The following is a 21,548-nucleotide window of genomic DNA, read 5'->3' as shown; positions in this document are numbered from 1 at the left end:
ACTGTATATGCCAGCTTTTAAAATGTGTAATAATTACAGAAACCCGTGTAAAGTCCATCGTTTTATTGGTGTTAAAAATCTGATGATTTTACAGAAACATTTGTATATTACTTTTTTGGAGTGCGTTCAATATCAGTACTTTAAACAGATGATATGATATATTTAACAGAATTATTCAGTGTTGAACCTGTAAATTTCACAGAAATGTCAGATCAAAATCACTGTTTTGCACGTTAACTCAATTTGCATCATTCAATGCAAGATTAATGTCTCCAATATTTGCAGAAACATTGTTTTTATTACTTGTAAGGCTATAAAATTCAAAAATTTTATCTAAGAACATTACACCCAAAGAATTAAAGACATACCGATTGTAGCCTGATTATATCCTGTGATGTGGGAACTTAGTCATTGATTCCGTGAATTTCGGTAAAAGTCATTTTTGAAAACGAGTTCCCTTTGATAACGATTCATTATTTTATAAATGAATTTTTTTTTTAATATATGCAAAATTTTAATAAAAGTAAAGGCCAAACCTTTAAAAATTACAATGACTTTAAAATCCTTCAAAGTCAGCCAAACTCGAAAATATTTTTTAATCAAAAACATAATTTTTGGACTTACACCCTTTGCGATTTTCTGGATTAATCTTCGCGGTGCATCTAAAGGAAAAATAATTAAATGATTAATATTAAATTAACAACAGCTTTTAACTACAAACTCTGAGTGCCAAAAAAGAGAAATCTTGCAGAAAAACAGGTTTTCAATGTGAGATTTTTGGTTTTCTACCATTTTAAAAACTATATTAACATGGATTTCAATACACAATAAGGGGAAAATATGAGAAAGACGATTTTATACCTTTGGATTAATTCCTTATCTGTGCTCGCTTTTTCTGGATACTCGATATTTAAAACCAAATACAATCCAAAGAACGGTAAAATTCTCGTTGTTAGGTGTAATCATTCACGACATTTTGAAGACGGACAAAAAATTTTGGTTTCAGCTTCCTAGACTTTCACTTGACCTGTTCTGACTATTTCATTCTCCCTTTAAGGGCCAATGTAAGGCAATAATGGCTGATATTTTTTAAGCGGCATTTGAATTTCCGTAAAAAGTAAAGAAAAACCTATCTGGCCAAGGGGCTGCAGTATTAGGGCCTATTTAAATGTAAACAATGCAAACATGTATAACTTACTTGTTTAGTTGGCACTCGTTATGACGCAATAATCAAGGTGGTATTTCTATATTAGTCATAGTCTGTAAACAAACATACACATAAATTTGAGTTTTGGTTCTATAATAAATTCAATATATAAATGATCTAGGCTTTATCTCCTTATTTTTAAAGAAAAACTGTTTGATTAACTCCAAAGATAAGTAACCGATTTATGGATTTTCAATTGTCTTCTATTAAAAATAAACAGCAAAATTCACCTTTTATAACTAGATCATTTATCATACAGAATGCTGAAATGTATTTAACTTACTTGTTCAAATTGTGGAATCTCACTTAATGGGCGCTGGTAAACGAGGTAATATAATACTCAGTAAGTCGCGTTTCATTTCTGGCTCTAAGAACCACACCTGCATTACCCGCGTGGAGACCGTAGATATCGAACCTGTCCAAAAAAACCCGAACTCGACCGCGCACAATGGAAACTTTGTAGCCCAGAGGGAAGTGACAAAAAAGGGTTAAAGTCTCTCTCTTGACCCAGCGGAGCCTCCTAGTTTTTTCCAAAGAATTTCCCCCTCCTGGGGTTGCGGTTATTTTCCATTCTAAAGGTGGGGGCCGGTGAACTCTCTCTCGAATCCACGTGCACTCGTTTTTTAGCATTATTAAGTTCTTACACTTTATCTCTCGGGACCAAATAAATAATAATATAAAAATTTACTAATTTGTAGAATATTTACTAAATCTTATAGAAAATGCACTCTAAATATAAACATCTCATGAACCAAAAATGTATAGTCTAGTCCCCTACACGATGAGTTAAAAAATTAAATTGACTAAAAAATGATGCATTTTTCACCTGTTACTTCAATTATATGCATTGATTTGCATCTCGTCGAAACTTTGGGTTTAGACTATATATTTAAAAGCTATATTTATTACACATAAACGGACAAGGTGGAATTTGAAGATTTGCAACTCGAAAATTATATATTAGTTAAACCATAAATGATAGGAGCTATTTTAAAATTAGGTCTAGTATTTTTACTGTCAAACAGAGGTCGATTATTTTTGAGTTCACCATTGGTTAAAGAAGTGGGAGCAATAAAAATTACAGAAAATAGTCTGTCAAAATTAATGTAGAAATTATATGGGTTTACCTGTAATTTTCCCAAAATAGATACCGTAAAATTTGGGGGAAAAAGTGAATGAAACATTAAAGAATCAAATCTTTTAGTTTTTGCAGTTTTGAACATTATTAAAGGTTTCCGGTAACACACGTATCTGAAAATTATACATAGAACATACTTTGCTTGTTTAATCGCCAATAAACTGTAGTTTTCACAGTTTGCTAGTAACGTTAACAAAGTAATGGTAGCACAATATCTGTAAAATTTACAAACGGCATCTGTTTTACCAATCAAATACGCAAATCTGTCATATTCACAATTTCGGACTAAAACTAACAGATAATACCATGAAGGTACAGAAAATATCTGCAATACCTACAAAACAGTCATTCTGTGTAATTTTTTTGCAAAATTTACAGAATGCATCTGTTTTACCAATCAAATAAGTAAAGCTGTATTTTTCACAGATACTTCTATAAAATATTTTTTGTAAAATATACAGTAAATGCCTGCAAAGCCTATCGAGCAGTCACCCTGTAAAACATTTCTGTGGAATTCACCGATCAAAACTGAGGATCCAAAATTACAGAAACGAATGTGTAATTTTTACAGTTAGAATTAGAAATACCAGTTCAATCAGTGAAATATACAGATGTTTTCCGTAAAATAGTAGAAACGGTTTTACTGTGTTTCTATTTCTGCAGAAAAACTCCGTTAATATTTTTTACATTTCAATACTGTAAAATACTTCTGTTCAAACTACAGAAATTTCTCTCAGTGTAGTCAAGCGAACCGAAACCAAAAGTTAAAAATTTTTGTTACTGCGCGTCATTGTCGTCGTGAAATTTATACTTTGTTAGTAAAATTTATCCTTATTAGAAATTAATTTATTATAATTCTTGTATTATTAATTATGTAAAATTAAACTGGACTCGCACAGGCGTACCCGACACCCTGGGAAATATGCATCTTAACCCGCGTCTAATTGCCCGTCTTTCAATTTGAGAGATTATCGGCACTTTCCAAGAAGGACAATCGCGTTTAAAGATACTAGATCCCACGCATTTTTATAAATCAGCTCAATACATTCAAACAATTACCATTCAATTACTAATTTTAATTTGTTGAGAAAAATAATTAACGCGCGAGTATGGCTAATCGTAATAAAAACTATATAAAAATGACGACAATCGCCGAGTCTTAGTATTGTACTTACGGTGACGTTTCTCGAATGCGAAGTCCTGATGTTCCTTGACGAAACTTTTATTAATTGTAGGAACTAGTTAAATTTGAAGAAAGGTTTTCAAACCAACGAATAACGCAAACTAAGTTTTTAATCAAGCTAATTTTAAAAGGAAAAAATAATATTTTCACGGACGAAAAGATGACTTACTAGCTAAACTTCTCTCACTATAATGTGATAGGTCGAATAGCCAGCGGCCTATGAGACGGAACTCGTAAGTCTATAATATGTATCGCATAAGTCTATAAGTTGTATCACGCGTCTAATAAGGAGTAATTTCAAAGGACTGTCAGATACTATTTCTCGGATCAGTTCCGCTCCACATAAACTTTGAAAACCAAGATTTTAAAACAATTTCCATTTTGAAATTTTAATTAATAACGAAATACTTCAAAGTAATACAGAATTGACTCTAACTTTAAAAGCGATACTTTCTCTTCGAATTCAGAATCAATTCTTTCATACGCTAACGCTATGAAAAACTCAAAACTTGAAGATGTAATAAAGCGCGGAACATTAATTCAAAAATGACAAGAAAGATTGAACATTCCAAACTTACTTACTAATACTTACTTAGTATCCTTTTGTCCAGTTTACCGTCGTCATATTGGAATAGCGGTGGCTAGAAGGCCCGCCAGCTTTACACGAGACCCGCCTTCAAAAGCTAGTAGCGAAAGAGTCCCATGCCCCCAGTTCCAACTTTGGACATTTTTGCGCTACAAACCCTGACTCGTAATGCTTTTTCTACGATGATCAAATTTCATAAGTGGATTCGCTTCAGAGCATTTCAAAGATATTAGCTAAATTTTACAAGATTAGTCGCGTATGTTTTAATTTCAATCTTGAGGCGTATTTCGTAATTTTACGTCCGTTATTTGGCAAATAATCAATGTTCAAAGCTGATAGAAATGCTTTGAAACCGACTCTAGCACTACCGCGAAATTTATGTTGGAAGTAGGGGCGCTTTCGTTAAAAGTTTTTTTAACATGGGTCGCGAGTAAAGCTGGCAGGCCTTCTACTCAAAACTCATTGGGAACTCGGTATCTGCTAGGACTGGTATCTGGCTGGACTTTACCATCACCCCTTCAGTGGCGTCGCCACAGGTAGGGTGGGATTGGCTTAAGCCTATGTTGATATTTCCAAGGGGACTCAAAATTCTCATAATTAGGCCTTAATTTGTGAAAATATTTTGTCGTACTTATTTTTCAATGTCATTTACTTATGGCAAATCGCTTTTCTTTTTTGCAATTTCCAAAGAATGAAAGAAAGTAAAAAATCTTTTGAAGATCTAGTATTTTACCTCTCGCATCCCCAACCCTCCTTAATAAAGCGAAGGGGATAGCTAAGGTATTGAACTACTGTTTGGCGACCCAGAGTCCCGGCCGTCGTCCGTCAACCGACTTGTTTTACTATAGGTAAAGCCCTGGGTGGCTGGTTAATCTATAATCGGAACAAACAGTTCTACCTGTTTTCTCGTTTTCGTTATCTGTGCAACGTTCTCTCACTTACACTCGTTTCCGGTAATTTTCTATAGACCTAGGATATCGTAGAGCTTTAGGTTTTTGAATTTTTTCCCAAAAGTGCTTCAGAAATAGCTGAAACCGTTTTAATGACTATTCCTAATGTAAATAGTTTATCGTTAATACCTAGCAAGGTAGGGAAGCGAAAAATAACACCAAACCAAAAATTTGATACTACTGGAAATTGAATTACGGAAGCAGAAACATTAGGGGTGGAACTAAGGTAATAATAATTGATAGATTTGTCTCGGAAATGGAAAATAGACTTCTTAAAAATGTTGATTTGTTTCAAGTACTTTTAGCTGCTGACCCAAGTTCCCCAATCTTTTTAAACGTAATAGATATTCAAGATTTTGCTAAGAAATATGATAGATTGACCATAATTCGCTTGTTGGACAAGAATTTATTGAAAGCGCAGTAATTCGAAAAAATCGATGAGTGTTTCAAATATTTAGCATCTTTAGAGGTTGGGTTTCCAGATTTGTTTAAGTATTTTCAAATCGTCATGACAACTCCGGTCGCCAATACCACAGGTGAATGAAGTTTTACCATTCTCAAAAGATTAAAAACGTACCTGCGCACTACGATGTCTGAGGACAGGTTATCAAATTTAGCTAGGATTTCAGTGAATAGAGATTTATCAAACTAATTAAGGGAGAATCCTGATTAGTGGTCGGCCTTTGGACAAGAGAATCCACAGAATTTTGGGTTAATCAGTTATTCATGGATAATAATCAGATAATTATTCGTGATTACATTGCATTAATCATAGACTCCCCGTGGATAATTTCAAATTATGAATAAAGATAAAACAAACAGATATTATCCAATCCAAATGCCGACCGGATTTAGTTATAAATGTATTCGGGAAAAGTAACAATAGACGGTTGAACTTTTTTGCGTATTATTATATGCTTAAGTGTATAATGTGATTAAAGAATCTAGCATCAATAAAAAAAATTAAAGACCGGGCCTGAACCGTTTTCAAAGGGGGATATAAAATTGGACGACCCTGAGGGCCTACAATTTTTCAGCCTGTGTGTGAAATAATCCTAACGACGCCACTGCACCCTTTTTTAGCAAACCTGATGTTAAATTTACGAAATAAAAATAAAAACAAGTTACCCAATCGGCGTAATTAGAAGAAGCCCACCTCATGTTAACATAACCAAATAACCCTAAACCCACCTGATGTTAACGCAACCCAATAACCGTGAGTTCATAAAGTAACGCACCTGATATTAACATAACTCAATAACCATAACTCTGTATGTATTAAAAGTAACTCTTATTAATCGTAAGATTTAAAGACTTAATTATAAGTGACATTGCAGCAACCCGATGCCCAACTGACTCCTATCGATTGGAGTAATAAAGCGCGAAAGTAATATCATTATTGTGAATCTCGTCTGAAATTAAACCTGGTGTTACGACTTTCAATCGCATACTTGTTCTCCTAATTCGTCGAGATATTTACGGCTCGCGGATCAGTGATAACTTTAAACTATTTGTGCCGTTAAATAAAGCCAAGTGTGTTTTTAATTGCTTTAATTTACATGATATCTGCGTTCGATTGCCCACAGTGACAAGGTTTAGATCTGCGCATTTCAAATTTGGCTCCCACGAAAGCGATTGGGCGCTCTTGACGCATGCGCTCTGATTCAGTTGCCTGGTTACAGCGTCCTTCTCTCTACACGGCAAGTGTCGTCTGCTAAAAGGCCGAGGCTTAATGAGGCAAGTTCTTAATTATGGTTCTAAATCAAAATTATCGCCTTAAATTAAGCGTATTAAGTTGGAATATTACGTATTACTTACTCGGTTCGGCTCTTCTAACGGCCAGCCTTAAAATAAAAGGTCTAGAAAAGGGGTAAACATTCATTCGCCCCAATTCAGCCTGCGTAAAAAGAAAATAGCATTACCATTTTCAAAAAATTGACATGTCATGAAAATAATGGGCCTATAAATGCGCGGTTAGTCTCATTAGAAAGATCGGAAAAATGTATGTAAGAATAGATGAACGTCCAGCGTTTGATAGCCGACAATAAAAAAATAGCAACGAAAATCCGGAAACTGTCTCCGTTGACCGAAAATGGCCAAAATTTTAGAAGTGCCTATCTTCGTAAATAATGGTCGAGGGAGGGTAATCAAGCTCTTAAAACATGCAGACGGACACGACGGAGGAAGTTCGTGGCGTCTTGAGGCGGACAAATCATTTGGGCAAGCGCCCAACACGTGGATAGCTGCCCAGATTAACGCTATGATAGAGATACTAAAAATCTAGGACTTACCTTGAGAAAGACTGCTCGTAGAGGGTCCAAAGAGGTCTTAAAAGGTGCGGATGTAGATGACGGATGAGATGCTTGCGAAGAGAGGCGGAGAAATCCCTTGGGCGAGCGACAAACACCTAAATGTCCACTATTTGGAAAGTTATTGCGAATAGCCTTTTGGCCTTTTCCTTGTCAGCCAAGTGTTCAATTGCCCTCTGTGTTAAGGTTCTGTCAGGAAAGACGAAGCTTGGGTCAGTGCACGACGTCGTGGCCTCGAATTACTGATTTGAGCTTGGATGAGACAGTCTCATGCAAGATATGAGGATCTTTGTAAGTAGGGGAAATATGCCGTTCCCAGTGCAGGTACAGTGGAAGGCAGGGAGGATTGAGGATATGAGGATTGAGGATATGAGGATTGAGGATTGCAAGATGGCGGGTGAGAAAACGTATGCCTTTTTGATTGACTCACCCCTCTATCAGACCTACAAGTGGGCGTTTTTTTGATTGACTCACCCCTCTCATCCCCGCACCTGCAAGGGGTGTTTTTGACAGGTCAATGAAGCGTGTTCGATTCTCGGATGTAGAAGTACATACATTGGAGTATGAAGATAGGGTGAATTTTGATTTAAGAAATAAACAGTATTTTAATATGTTAATTAGATTAAAATTTGAACCATTAATTTCGCCCGTATTAATCAAATGGTTAAGGGGGTATGAAACTCCAGATGACGTTGGGGGGGGGAAATAAAGAATCCCCGTAAAAACCCAGCTCTACCGACTATTCTAGATCATTCTAGAAAAATTAAAATTCCCCGTAAAACCCAAGTTAACGTTGTTTAAGGCCATGACGTAAAATGTACAGTCAAAGTTGTAGATTGTTCGAGAATAATCTTCTCGAAAAAACCCGCCATTAATGTACAGTCAAAGCTAGGATGATGATCATATTAAATGGTATAAATAGCCAGGACCCCAAGTTAAACCACCATCACAATCTCACTCAAGCTCGACGAGGAAGGAAGGACCATCCAACAAGTACAATGTAAGTATAGTTTTTGTGTACTTATTATTTTTTAAAGTTAAAGTTTGAACCGTATATATCAGTGTTAATGGGGGATTTTTTTTTCCTTCACCAAGGCTTAAGAAATCCGTGGTCGTTGACTTTGATTTTCTTACCGGGCGAATTGTTGGAGTTGAACGGGAACAAATCGCGAAGGAGGTAGCCATTACAAGCGTCGAGAAAACTCCGAGGGTTGGCTCATGGTCTTTCGCGCCCCCATACAGTGAAAAAGAACTTACATACGACACTGTGCGTCAGAACAGGTGGCTCCTAAACAACCTACATGGTCTGGGATGGGATGATGGAGTAACGCCCTACGAAAAACTTGGGGAGTGCCTACGATCTGCTGTTCAAGGCTACGACCATGTATTCTGTAAAGGGGAGGAAAAGTGCTTCTTTTTGTTGAACCTTATTAATCGTGAAGTTATAGACTTGAATGGAGTAGGATGTCCCAAAGCCAACGAAATCGACGATGATGGTCCGATGATTACATGTATGCTTAATCATAAAACTGTCCGTAATAATAAGAAGTATTTGTGTGCACTCTCAAAATGTATATTATTTTCCGAGTGGATTTATAACCACAAAGAAATTGTAAATAAAAATTTAGGAGACGAATAAAATTAAAAAATCAGAATATAGTTTTATTTTTATTTATTATGTTGTTTTTTTTTTTTAAATTTTATACGACACCGCGTAATTATCACATATACTCCGATTGACCGCAATCCCAACATGCTCAATTACCGCCCTGTCGAGGTGGGCGGCGAGCTCCTGTTCCTCCCCACTATTATTGCGGGCATCCCGCCTCCTCATCATGAGCGTGAATACGGCGTTTTGAACGCTGATAATAGTACATAAGAGGAAAAAAAAATGTTTTAGCGAATATATGTATATTGTAATTAATGTAAATTGAATTAAATATTTGATAGTGTGTCATACCCATATCCATCGCAGTTAGGGGATGGTGATCCCCCGTCCGGGGTGGGGTAAGCCCCATTGGCATCCCTTGTCGGACTAAGCGGAGGGGTAGAAAAATATATTAACAAATAAATGAAATACTATTAATAATTAATAATTAATCAATATATTATCTATATCTTCAATACACACCTTGGGCGTATATATCCCGCAATAATGTCCTCTAGAGTGACCAAGAGGGCCTGGATGGAGGGGGTGGCCATGCTGGGGAGTAACAAAACCCGTATGGTGTCCATAATTCTAAACGAAATCAATTAGCGGTACAAATGGTGGGGTGTATAAATATGGATGTATTTACCGGTATCCGTCACAATTTATGTTGAGAACAATTTCCTCATCAAAATCATCAAAATCACCGAGGTCGGCGCTAATCACATTAAAACAATCTTAAGTATTGATACTACACAACAATAATAATAGAAAAATACACTTACATATCCCCGGGATGGATGATTGGGAAAGTGTTTACGGAGTCAGCGTCATCTCCGTTTTCGACGATGAAGTTTAACACCTCATTATCTCCCTCATCTAAGATAAAATCTTCCTCCATTTCCTCAATTATTAGTGGAGGAGGAGTTTCTGGTGCGTACACCCAAGACATGTCCCCCATAGGGACGCGACCCAGAACCATTTTCAATTTAATTTAAAAGTTTTTAAAAAATTAATGGGACTCAACTTGCCACTAGGACAGAAAAAATCGTTGTGACCAAATTTTCAAAAATGGCCCATGCCCCTGGGTTCAACATGTAGTATGAAAACCTCTAACCCTTCCTCGGATTTTCTCCAAATTACAATAGAACTTCAAACAGTTAGTATGAATTGTAGGATTAAAAACCATACATCTATGAATCAGTGGTTTCATTCGGGATTCCCCCCAAAAACCCAAAAAGCGCGAAGAAATCAAGCTTAGCTGGGTGGTCATCCACTTGTTCAAAATATACTGATAACTTAAAGGACATGGTACATTGAATTAGTACGTATCCGACCCCTCGTTTCGAACCATCTAGAAGGCGAAAACACGTGCGTCTTAACCAAACATGTCAACTTGACTTCTCGATCGAGGTGATATTCAGCCTCTATCCTGGGTGGTCAAACGCTATAACATATATATACATTCGGAACTCGGGTGTCAAACCCCTCGTGTACGAGTGTACCTGCTACTATTGTTAAAGATACAAGTTGGGTTTTTATCGGAGGAGTAAATTTCTTAAGCTACATTCGCAAAGGAGCGGAAAGCTGAAGCTGAAAGCCGAAACCTAAAGCTTCCTTAAAAAACCAGTTTCTGCTAAACATTTCGCATTTCGGCTGAAACTGGTTTTTCCAGGCTGATTCTGAAAGCAGGCGCTGAAAGCGGGTGGATTTCACATTTCAGCCAAGATCAACTCAAGTTGATCTTTCAGCTTCAGCCGCGTACCACGTGATTTGAAGAACCAATTAAAAGAGCGATAAGGGGAACGAAAACGCGCGAAGAAGCCGTGTTTAAGTTTATTTTAAACATGGCTACCGCGAAGGAGTTGTTGAAGAAAGTTTCTACTGAAAAGAAAAAATTAACTTGTGAAAGGAGGGAAAAATTAATAAGTGCGGTTTTCGAGAACAAAGTTATCTGGGACAAATGTTTATCTGAACATAAGGATAATGCATCAGTAGACGCAGCATGGAACATAATTTCGCTAACAACAGGAATGTCAAGTATGTATTGAAGTTTGGATGATTATTTTAATTTATCCGTTTATCCCTGAAGTATAAACATTATAATTATATTATTAATAGAGGCTCTTGCCAAGAGAGAGTGGAAGTATTTGCGGGATCAATTTCGTACCAATTTCAATGTTGTGAACGTTAAAAAATCTGGATCAGGATATGATCCAGAAAAGGATTTTGACAAAATTAAATGGCCCTATTTTAAGCAGATGCTTTTCTTGAAAGATATTATATCCAAAAGAGAGTATGTGTATTAATAATACATTAAATTCCCAATTTGTGTAGTTAACTTAAGTTCTCTTACTGCTATAATGCAGAACTTCATGTAATATAGATGAAATGAATGAGAGTGAAACGGTAGAGGAAATGTCTCATCAAAACAGTAATGACGCAGAAGCATACAAAGTGAGTTTTAAAGATGTTTAAAACATCTAACTTTCGAGTATAATTAACTTTATCTTATCAGATTCTCTCAAGTATGTCTGAAGGAACTGTTGGTGACAAAGAGATCGTGGAAGAAGTTGCTGAACCTTCTGAATTATCTACTCAAAGTACATCAAGATGCACAAGTTCAGCATCATCGTCCAGACCATCATCAGCTGCGAACAGTACCAATACTCAAGGGAAACGAAAAGCAACTAAACGCTCTGTAGGAACAAATGATGACATTTTAGAAGAAATGGACAAAATCGATAAGTATGCAACTTTATGAACCTTGTTTAATCATGGTATAAATAAGTAGGAAGTAAACGATTAAACATAATCGTTTCCAGAGTTATGATGAAAGTGGCTGAATCTGCAAACAGCCATTCTTCCGATGATGCAGCTGATAGATTCGGAAAGTATATTGCGGATATTTTCCGAAGGGTGAAAACTAAAAAACAGCCTAAATTTGAATTAAAACTTATTCAAACAGCATTCTCCTTTCTTTCTGATTCAGATTCTGAATAATCTTTTTTAATAAAATAAAGCAAATGCCAGTATTCGACACAATTTATTTAACACATTTTAGTTTTTAACATTTATGGTAACCTTTTTAATATATTTGGCCTTTTTACTCCGGGAATATCCCATTGCCAAGCTACTTGGCCATTTTCAGAAAAGAAATATTCTGCATATTTAGCTCGCACTTCACCTGCATCTCTTAAAAAATTTCTGGCACGAGTTGGTGGAACATTTGTGAATGCGTTAGCTGGTTCGTTTCTCCATTGTTCATTTTGAGCATAACCAGGGGGGCAATACACTTTTTGCGGTCCTTCAAGCGCTTTTTCTTCTGTCATGATAAAGTTGTGTAAAACTACAGTTGCTTTTGTCACCAAATCCACATTTTCAGGCGAAAGGATTATTGGTCTACGAAATATTCTCCACCTAGCTCCTAGAATACCAAACGCATTTTCACTGCATCGCCTTCACGTTTTAACAAGATAATAGTTATTAATATTTACAATATTAAAATTTAATTAAATAAAAATTATCACCTTGCTCGGCTGAGACGATAATTAAAAACCCTTTTTTCATCATCCAAGTCCCCTCGATTGTACGGTTTTAAAAAGTCTGTTCGCAACTGGAAAGCATCATCACCAACCATGACATGCGGCGCTAATATACTAGTCCCTGGCAGAATGGCAGGGAGTGGTATTTTCAATTGGGAATTTTCCAAAGCTCTCCCAATGGCTGACGCTTTAAAAACACCACCATCAGAACTCGAACCGTACGCACCAATATCAACGGCTATAAATCTGTAGTCCGCATCTACAACTGCCATCAGATTTATGGAATTTGTGCCCTAAAATATATAAAAACATTAATTTAAATGCAGAAATGAAAAATAACACCCTTAAATTTGAACGTGCCTTGTAATTATAGTACATAGATCCAGTATTTTTCGGCTGCTGAATTAGTACATGCTTGCCATCTACAGCACCAATGCAGTTTGGGTATTGCCAAGTTGCATAATACTTTGCGGCAGCATCCTTCCATGTTTTTTCACTAGGGCTCTGAATAAGTATATTTTCATTACATGAATCAACGCACCATGTAGATCCAACTATGTAAGCATACTTCTAAGTAGATGGGCCTTAAAATATCCCACATGGCTTGGCATGTTTCACGAACAATATAATGGGTTGTCGAAAGTCCTATCCGGAAAGCGTATGCAATGGATATAAAACTGTTTCCCGTAGCCAGGTACCTAGATAATTTTTAAATAGTACTTTTGTCCTTTTGTAATCTTATGGAATTAGTAATTATTTAATATGCTTACCGCAACGTGACTGCCAAACGATGGGCCGGAGATATTGCTTCTCTCGACACCGGGTACTTTTTTAATGAACTATGCAGTAAGCCGAGAAGTTTATCAAAATGCTTGGGAGACATACGTGAATAATTTTTAAAGTACGCATGATCGTGAAGTCTCATCACCTTCATCTGTAAATAAGTATAGTTATTTTAATATGAAGGCCATAAAATGTATCAAAACCAAATACAAAGGCTTAACTATAAAACTTACCAGAGTGTGAAAATCGCCTTCTTTCTTCCTTTTTAACCATATCAGGTGCACCCACCAACGCGCTCTTTTTCTAATTATTATTTGGTTTCTTCTTCGCATTAACTTCATCAACAACAATTTCTTTTTTAATAACAATAAGATCATCAATTTGTTTGCCACCGTCATCGCCATTTTACATATCATATAGTTTCGAGGGAACCCTAGTGGCGTTGCCCTACATCACAAATCAAAACATCTCCTTTGGGAAAGGTCTAGCGCAAAGTTGAAACTGGTTTTGAGGAGGAAACTGGTTTTCCAAAACCCGCGCGAGAGATTGAAAACCAGCTTTCAGTTTCGTCTTTATGCTTACTGAGAGATTTCCGCTCCTTTGCGAATGTAGCTTTAGACTCGAGGGAGTCTTCACATCAAAGTGTCATAGTTGACTTTACACTATCTACAATATAAGCCGAATTCGGATGTACAACGAAGTGTCGGTCATCTTGGACCATCTAGAATATTCTTTCCGATTCCAGAACATTCCATTGTTTCTAGAAGGTTCTTTTTGGGTCTTCCATATTACACCTTCTTAAACCAGGCGCAATTGGATTTCTGTACGTTGATGGGGAAACCCCGGAAAATCCAAGAAAAATACACTGTTTAAGGCTGCCAATATTTTTATCCAATGGGAATCACTGGAAAGGGTGAAACAATATATACGTAGGCCTAAAAATTGTATAAAAGGGAGGTGAAATGGGTGCTATGTCACATTCGATTTCAAGATGTACTCCTGCTCTACTTGCGCCGATGTCTTCACCAACCAGCCGAACCTTAGTCGTCATATGCGGACCAAACATGGTAATATTTCTTTTGCGTGTCCAGTTTGTAATAAGAGTTATGCGCGGAAAGATAATTTAAACCGCCATCAACGGCAAATGAACCACGTTGGAGCCGCAGTAAATAAAGTCGCGGAAAATAATACGCGTCCACCAACCCCGCAACCCGGACCGTCACACCGCGTCAGCCCTCCCAATTCTCCCGTAAAGAGAAAAGCGGCACCGATTCCGACAAACGGAGGAAAGAAAAGAAAAGTAGAAAATGGTAAATATTTGGTTTATTGATTTCCCCTGTAAGGTGTCTTACCCGCTGCACATTGATGCATAGGGTGTAGCTAACAACCAGGGGTTTAAGACAATCTATCTTTTCTGAATTGGTGTAGGAATTAATTCCTAATTTATATGTAGAAAATGCGCCAATTCCAGATGACCCGTTATCTACCCAAGATATCGAAGGGCTTGATGAGTTTATAAAGATGTGGGAGGATAGACAAAATCAAGATGGGGGAGGTAGGGAAAATGAAGATGGTGATGTTTTGCTCTCGCAAGATGACGTCGGGTTAAATGAATTTATGGACAATTGGGAGGCCGAACAAAACGCGGTAGAACAACCCGGGAGTCAACAACCGGACATTGAGGAAATTAACGCGCTCGATAACGCGATTTTCTCGGCTCGAATCACCGCCCCTGACGGTGTAACGGACCCGATTTTATTCATAAACAAACACCGGGAAAAACTAGAATCATATCTCAGAAACAAATTGAGTGTTAAAAAGGGGATTAAATGGTATTTAACGGTTCGCGCGCGGTATACACGTGAACTTGGAAATACAGGCGCTGAAACCGAAATTAGCCCATATTTCCGAGGATTTACGCATGCCACATTGGCACCGGAAGTTATCCCACAACAAATCGACTTGAGTCGAGATAAAATTGCCGAGAGTATGATTAGCTTCGAAGCTATGGGAAGTGGGTGGGTTTTAGACCGAATATTATTTATACAAATCAACATTATCCAGTACTTACCCCTAGTGGGTGGAACATATTTTCAATTACCACCCGTGATTGAAAATAAAAAGGCAACGGTAAATGTTAACCCGGAAGATCCAACTGACAATAAGTGTTTCTTGTGGTCGATAATAGCAAAACTCCATCCGGCTTTAATCACCCCAAGTCGTGTAACACATTATAGGCCGTACGAGAACGAGCTCGATTTGTGTGGAATCACTTTCCCTTTTGAATTAGATACATTTAAACTTAAACGGTTTGAGGAGGTGAACAATTTATCAGTGAATATTTTCGCGTACGAAAAAGGATATTTTCCACGTTACGTAAGCGAGAACAAAGTGCATGAATCTAGACAAATTGATCTCCTCTTGGTTTCCAATGGAAAATCAAAACACTACATGTTAATTCGCCACCTTAGCCGATTGTTTAACGGTTTCACGAAACATTGTCACCAATCCTTCTACTGCCGATATTGCTTGAAGAGAAGCGCCACCGAAGCAGTTCACGATAATCACGTGCGTGAGTGTAGTGTACACGACCCGCAACGTGTGATTATGCCGCATAGTGAACCCACATTGAAATTTAAAAACTTTGGATGGAATCAAATGGTAATTTACTAAATATAACCAAGTGCAAGACAAAATTATAATGTTTCATTACATCGATATAGGTTCCATATATTATTGTAGCCGATTTTAAAACGATTCTCGCAAAGGTGACAACATGTTTACCAGACACATCGTTGTCTTCAACAACTACATTGGCGTTACATAAGGCGTGTGGTTTTTCATACGCAATCATCGGACCAACCGGTAAATTCCAATCCCCTAAATGGATTAACCATTTAGCTTACAATTATTCATGCTATCATAGGAAATCTCGTTAAACACGAAGTATACAGAGGAGTTGACGGGGCAATAAAATTCCTGAAAATGCTGTTGGATGAATCCGACATCATCGTTGGGAAGCTGAAGGAGAACAAACCAATGCAATTAACAACGGTCGAAGAAGCTTCACACGAAGCTGCGACCTGTTGTTACGTTTGTGAAGAATCCTTCACGGCATCTATAATCAAAACGCGCGACCACGACCACTACACTGGAAAATATAGAGGGGGTGCGTGTCAAAGTTGCAACTTGAAATTGAAAGCACCAAAATTCATACCAGTTGTGATGCACAATCTCAGCAGGTAATTTAAATAATCATTATGTCTAATTAGATCTATTTAATAATTATCGATTACCGAATAGGTGCGATGCGCATCTCATCATGCAGCAAATTGCGATGATTCGAAACAAAAAGATTGACTGTATAGCAACCAATAGTGAGACATACATTTCATTCACGCTGGGAAATCTACGCTTTGTGGATAGCATCCGATTCTTGCCTGCATCCCTCGAATCGTTGGTGTCAAATGTAGCGAAAGGAGGACAAGAGAAATTCCCACTCATGAACGCCGTTTTCAATCCGGCTGAAGTTAAATTACTTCTTCGGAAGGGTGTATACCCCTACACTAACATGGATTCCGAGAAGCGCTTCTCCGAAAAGCAACTACCGCCAATTGAGTGTTTCTAGAACGATCTTACGGACGAGCCCCTTAAACAGGATGATTACACTCACGCTCAAAACGTGTGGCAATCATTCAACATTCGGAATTTGGGTATGATCATGATAACATTCATTCGAGACGAACATTTGCTAATATTTGTATTGCATTTTTTAAAGGAGGGTACCACGATTTGTATGTTCTGTCCGATACTCTCCTCCTAGCGGATGTTTTTCAAAACTTCCGCAAAATGTGCATGACGTACAATCGTCTAGACCCTGCACACTCATATACCTTACCCGGTTTTGCCTGGCAAGCCGCTCTATGCATGTCAAAGGTGCACCTAGACTTGCTATTGGATGAGAACATGCACCTCTTCATCGAAAAGGGGATTAGGGGAGGGGTATCCATGATAAGTCATCGCTTCGCTGCGGCCAACAACACATATCTAGATAATTACGACGCATCAAAACCGGAAAGTTACATATGTTATCTAGGTAAGATATACAAGTTATCCTAAATTAAATTTTCACATACTAACAATCAACGGTAATAGATTGCAACAACCTTTATGGGACGGTCATGTGTGACGCTCTACCCATGAGGAATTTCCAGTGGGTAGAACCCAACCCCAATTCCGAGCTCGAAATTCTAAGTTGCCCAGATGACTCGCCGGAGGGTTATATTATTGAAGTGGATATGGAGTACCCCGAATATCTCCATGATAGTCACAACTGCTATCCACTAGCTCCAGAATCCATGTCCATAAAACCCCAGATGCTCTCTCACTATTCCAAAGAGCAGATGACTTCGCTGAACATCAAAATCAAGGAATCTCTACCCAAACTACTCCCCAACCTAAACAAGAAGGAACGATACGTGGTTCACTATCGTAATTTAAAGTACTACGTATCAAAGGGGCTGAGAATCAGCAAAATTCACAGAATTTTGAAGTTTCAACAAGGAGCGTGGTTAAAGGGGTACATAGAATTTAACACCGAGAAGAGGACGAAGGCGACTGATGATTTCGAGAAGGACCTATTTAAATTAATGAACAATGCCGTGTTTGGTATGTATTTATAAAATTAGAATGAACATAAAATAGTATGGATAATAATGATTTGCTTTCTCCCTTAGGAAAAACGATGGAGAACCTTCGGAACCGTCAGGATTTCCAACTAGTGACGACTGCCGAAAAAGCCGTTAAAAAGGCTAGTTCACCAGCATTCGAACGGTTCACCATATTCCACAACGAACTAGTTGGAATCAACTCCGCAAAAAAGAAGCTGGTCCTAAATCGACCGATATACACGGGTTTCGCAATTCTGGATCTATCAAAATTGCTCATGTACCAGTTCCACTATGATGTAATTCGGGCACAATACGGGGAGAAAGCAAAACTCCTCTTCACAGATACTGGTAAGTTTTACGTCCTTATATATATCATTTACTTTAGCATAACATTTACATTAACATTTGCGGAAATTACGTATAATTACAGACAGTCTCACGTATCACATAGAAACCAAAGACTTGTTCAAAGACTTCGCCGCTCAGTCGGATATGTACGACTTCTCGGGGTACCCACGTGACCATCCACTTCACAGCGATGTGAACAAGAAACGCCTTGGTAAATTCAAGGTTGAACTAGATGGGACACCGATCGCGGAGTTCTGTGGGCTGAGACCCAAAATGTACAGTATCCTGTCGGCCAAGGGAGAGAAAAAGACGTGCAAGGGCGTGTGCAAGCGCGTCGTGCAGAAACGTGTCCGGCACGCGCATTATCGCGAATGCTTGCTGAACCGCGAGCTGACCACCGCGGAGATGATAAGGATTGTCAGTGACAAGCACATTTTAAAAACTGTAAAACAAACCAAACTGTGTTTAAACCCATGTGACGATAAGCGTCACATTTTGAATGACGGTATCACGACACTAGCCCACGGGCATAAAAATACAAAATAAAGAGAAAAATTATGACAAATTTATTGAGTAATTCTTATACATATATTCGGAAATCATACGATCATTAACATTTTTATTTTTAGTAAATCGTTTTATTATATCAAACATTTTAACTCCCCTACATCTATACAACGAGAAATAGACACAATATCCGCCACAAGTTTGACTTAATTCCCCCTGTAGTTGGCGTGAATTAAACGTAACAGTTAGGCTGTTTCGCTCTACAAAATCATTAAATTTAAATAAATCCGGAGGATTTCCATAGCTTTCAAAGAATTCAGTATTCTTTTTCCTCGAAATGTATATAACCGTCCAATGTTTTCCTCCCCCTTTTGAGGTGTCAGTATTCACAATGTATAGAGAGGGAAACGTTTTAACAGTTAGTGGTAGTTTATCCGCCGCAAAAATACCCCTAAACAGATTTTTAGCGTATGGATCGCGCCTTAATATTCTCTCAAGTTGTTGGGAGTCCATTATGAGCTTTGATCGAATAGAACAGCTCGGTTTTTGTCAATTTCAATCAAAGATTGGAATTCGGAATAGTAAACGACGGCAATTGTAGCCGGTAGCGCTTCGGCAAATATTAACTCCAATCGGACACTACCGTTCTTTATAAAGTTGAAACTTTCAGTCGAACTACCATTCAGGTCGGGGGTCAAGTCGAATACGAAAAGAGCATTACCATTGGCGAACTCGTCACGGTCAATGAAATTACCCTCGTCGATATTCCATTGTCCGGTTTGAAGAAAGAGATTGGCGTACGATCTCATACATAGGTTATCCTTAAAGTTGGGGCTTAAGGGTTTATGGGGTACGCTAACCCCATCAACGGATAAGGTGATTTGAGTCACCGCTTCATTTTTAAAATTAAAAGGCGACATTTTATAATCACCCAAAAACGCGTTCTGGTCTACAAATCCAATTACAACTTTATTCGGTTGTTGACCGCTAAATAAATTGTCTTTGACTGCTATTTTACTTCCTTGAGATATGGAAAACGTATTACATTCCGTACGTGTTATGGGGTATTTCATCGTAGCCAATTCCAGGGTTTTGGCGTGTGATATCATAATCTCGGGGGTTAGTTTAACTCTTCTTATGAATAACGAAGCGTGGGTAAATATAACTTTCGCTTTATTTCCATCCGCATGTAAGCAGAATTCGTTGGGACTTTTGATAAATTTAAAATTCACATCGACCAGATTGGGGATAAAGCGATTTTGCTGACATATATCGGCGTGTACGACGAAAATCAAGTCTATAACCCCATTTTGGGCGAATTCACTCCGTTTCAAAAACCCTTCATTTTCGGAAAAGTCGTCAAAATGTCCCGCCGTATCTTTGTAGAATAGTGCCCCGGTCAAAAAACTCTTTTTCGCTGGACCACCAAATGTCAATAGCGTTTGAATCATGCTCTTGTATGCGTATTGTTGAGGACATGATGTAACTGATCTATCATTCAACGATACGTGTAGTTCACTAAAAAGACTGGAGAGTAATAGGTTTTCGGGTCCAACTTTATCCGCCTGAGTAGTTATATCACCATTCGCATCGTACACAGCGGCTTTAGGTAGAGACCCATCCGCTTTAACCACTTTTACTTGTAAATGCAGGAGCGTGTTTTTCAAGTCCATGTATGTCTCGGAGTTCCCGGTGACGGGAAATATAATAGCCTGATTTTCATCCACATTGGAGGTAGAGTTATACTCCACCCATTGACTTCCTACTATCCCAGTTTGGGTATAGGGTACGTGAAAAACATTTAGTTCCGAGCTGACGCTGTTCATAGAGTTTGGGTGTGCGAGCGACATTATTAAAATATATCCGGGTGTAAAGATGACGACCTTCTCTTCTTCTTAGCTCGAACAGAACTGATGATGGGTGACACTTTGCGTTTCCTTTTACGTCCGTTTTCAGTTAGCTTGGTCACTTCTTCGGCGGCCCTTCTCAATGTTTCCTTACCCGCTTCTTTACCCCTAGTTCTCAATGCTTGTTTAATGGGTACACCGCTTGTATAATCCGTCGCAATTTTCGCGCCAGTGTTTAAAAACTTTCGACCTAGGAACGTGGCACCCCTTTTAAGTAATGGCATGGCCGATCTGAACGCCGAGGAGATAATTGACCCCAGGCCATAACCACGTTGCACGGCCAAACCTCTATATACTGGGATGGATCCATGTCCAATTTGATTTAGATAATAGTCCTCATAATCCTCAACAGAAACGTGACCCGTATTATATGGAGACATCCTTACACTTTGACAATCACGTCATAAATGGGGCGGAGATTGAATTCAACGTAGTTCTTATAACAAGTGCCAAGTTCTTCTGGGCCTAAAATGCAGAGTGACGTGAACTTTCCCACGTTCGAACTTAACCGGTTTACCCATTTCACTCATAATGTTTATTTCAATTGTTTGGAAGTTGTTTTTCGCTATGGGCATGTAATGGGGTTTAGCAAACTCTTTTTCCACCGTGTCACCATCTTTCCCGTTGATACTTATAATTCTTAAGAGAGGGACGTCAGAGTCTCCTACCGATCGAGACTGAATTATATCAGAGTATACGAATAAGGAGTGCATTCCAGCATCCATATCACAACTGAATGGGGCCGTCATAGAGGCGACCACAGTGAA

At 38.1% G+C, this 21,548-nt stretch overlaps 4 protein-coding genes and 1 long non-coding RNA gene across 6 annotated transcripts; 2 read left to right on the top strand and 3 right to left on the bottom strand.

Annotated features, from left to right (window-relative positions):
* Positions 1–655: 655 nt before the first annotated feature.
* Positions 656–1,858, bottom strand: LOC149649032 (uncharacterized). 2 transcript variants are annotated; one of them, XR_016371658.1, is made up of 4 exons: positions 1,491–1,858; positions 1,199–1,260; positions 862–1,133; positions 656–785 (listed from the first exon to the last, which is right to left on the bottom strand). It is a non-coding gene; the product is annotated as an uncharacterized LOC149649032 (long non-coding RNA). The 2 variants fall into 2 exon arrangements; XR_016371657.1 differs by having other exon boundaries at positions 862–1,129.
* Positions 1,859–9,033: 7,175 nt separating this feature from the next.
* Positions 9,034–10,096, bottom strand: LOC149649031 (uncharacterized). The gene is made up of 5 exons (XM_089849386.1): positions 9,807–10,096; positions 9,671–9,739; positions 9,505–9,612; positions 9,334–9,408; positions 9,034–9,235 (listed from the first exon to the last, which is right to left on the bottom strand). Exons 1-5 carry the CDS (start codon positions 10,001–10,003, stop codon positions 9,067–9,069), a joined length of 618 nt encoding a protein of 205 aa, XP_089705512.1. The 5' UTR covers positions 10,004–10,096; the 3' UTR covers positions 9,034–9,066.
* A 595-nt stretch (positions 10,097–10,691) lies between these two features.
* LOC149649030 (uncharacterized) lies at positions 10,692–12,056 on the top strand. Its single transcript, XM_089849385.1, has 5 exons — positions 10,692–11,061; positions 11,143–11,317; positions 11,391–11,478; positions 11,540–11,769; positions 11,847–12,056. The coding sequence occupies exons 1-5, from the start codon at positions 10,869–10,871 to the stop codon at positions 12,022–12,024; spliced, it is 864 nt and encodes a 287-aa protein (XP_089705511.1). The 5' UTR covers positions 10,692–10,868; the 3' UTR covers positions 12,025–12,056.
* A 2,284-nt stretch (positions 12,057–14,340) lies between these two features.
* Positions 14,341–18,913, top strand: LOC149649029 (uncharacterized). The gene is made up of 12 exons (XM_089849408.1): positions 14,341–14,416; positions 14,468–14,659; positions 14,803–15,363; positions 15,640–16,010; positions 16,073–16,214; positions 16,276–16,591; positions 16,653–16,902; positions 16,978–17,062; positions 17,128–17,445; positions 17,505–18,017; positions 18,086–18,367; positions 18,450–18,913. Exons 1-12 carry the CDS (start codon positions 14,341–14,343, stop codon positions 18,911–18,913), a joined length of 3,570 nt encoding a protein of 1,189 aa, XP_089705534.1.
* Positions 18,914–19,386: 473 nt separating this feature from the next.
* On the bottom strand, positions 19,387–20,724 carry LOC149649028 (uncharacterized protein F54H12.2-like). Its single transcript, XM_089849378.1, has one exon. The coding sequence runs from the start codon at positions 20,722–20,724 to the stop codon at positions 19,387–19,389; it is 1,338 nt and encodes a 445-aa protein (XP_089705504.1).
* Positions 20,725–21,548: the final 824 nt, after the last annotated feature.

The sequence above is a fragment of the Phalangium opilio genome, unplaced genomic scaffold (assembly GCF_054372755.1).
Source record: "Phalangium opilio isolate 3A_F unplaced genomic scaffold, DU_Popi_V2 ptg000088l_1, whole genome shotgun sequence".
Lineage (NCBI taxonomy): Eukaryota > Metazoa > Arthropoda > Arachnida > Opiliones > Phalangiidae > Phalangium > Phalangium opilio.
The sequence above is the reverse complement of the archived record's forward strand: the minus strand, read 5'-3'. Positions and strand labels throughout refer to the sequence as shown.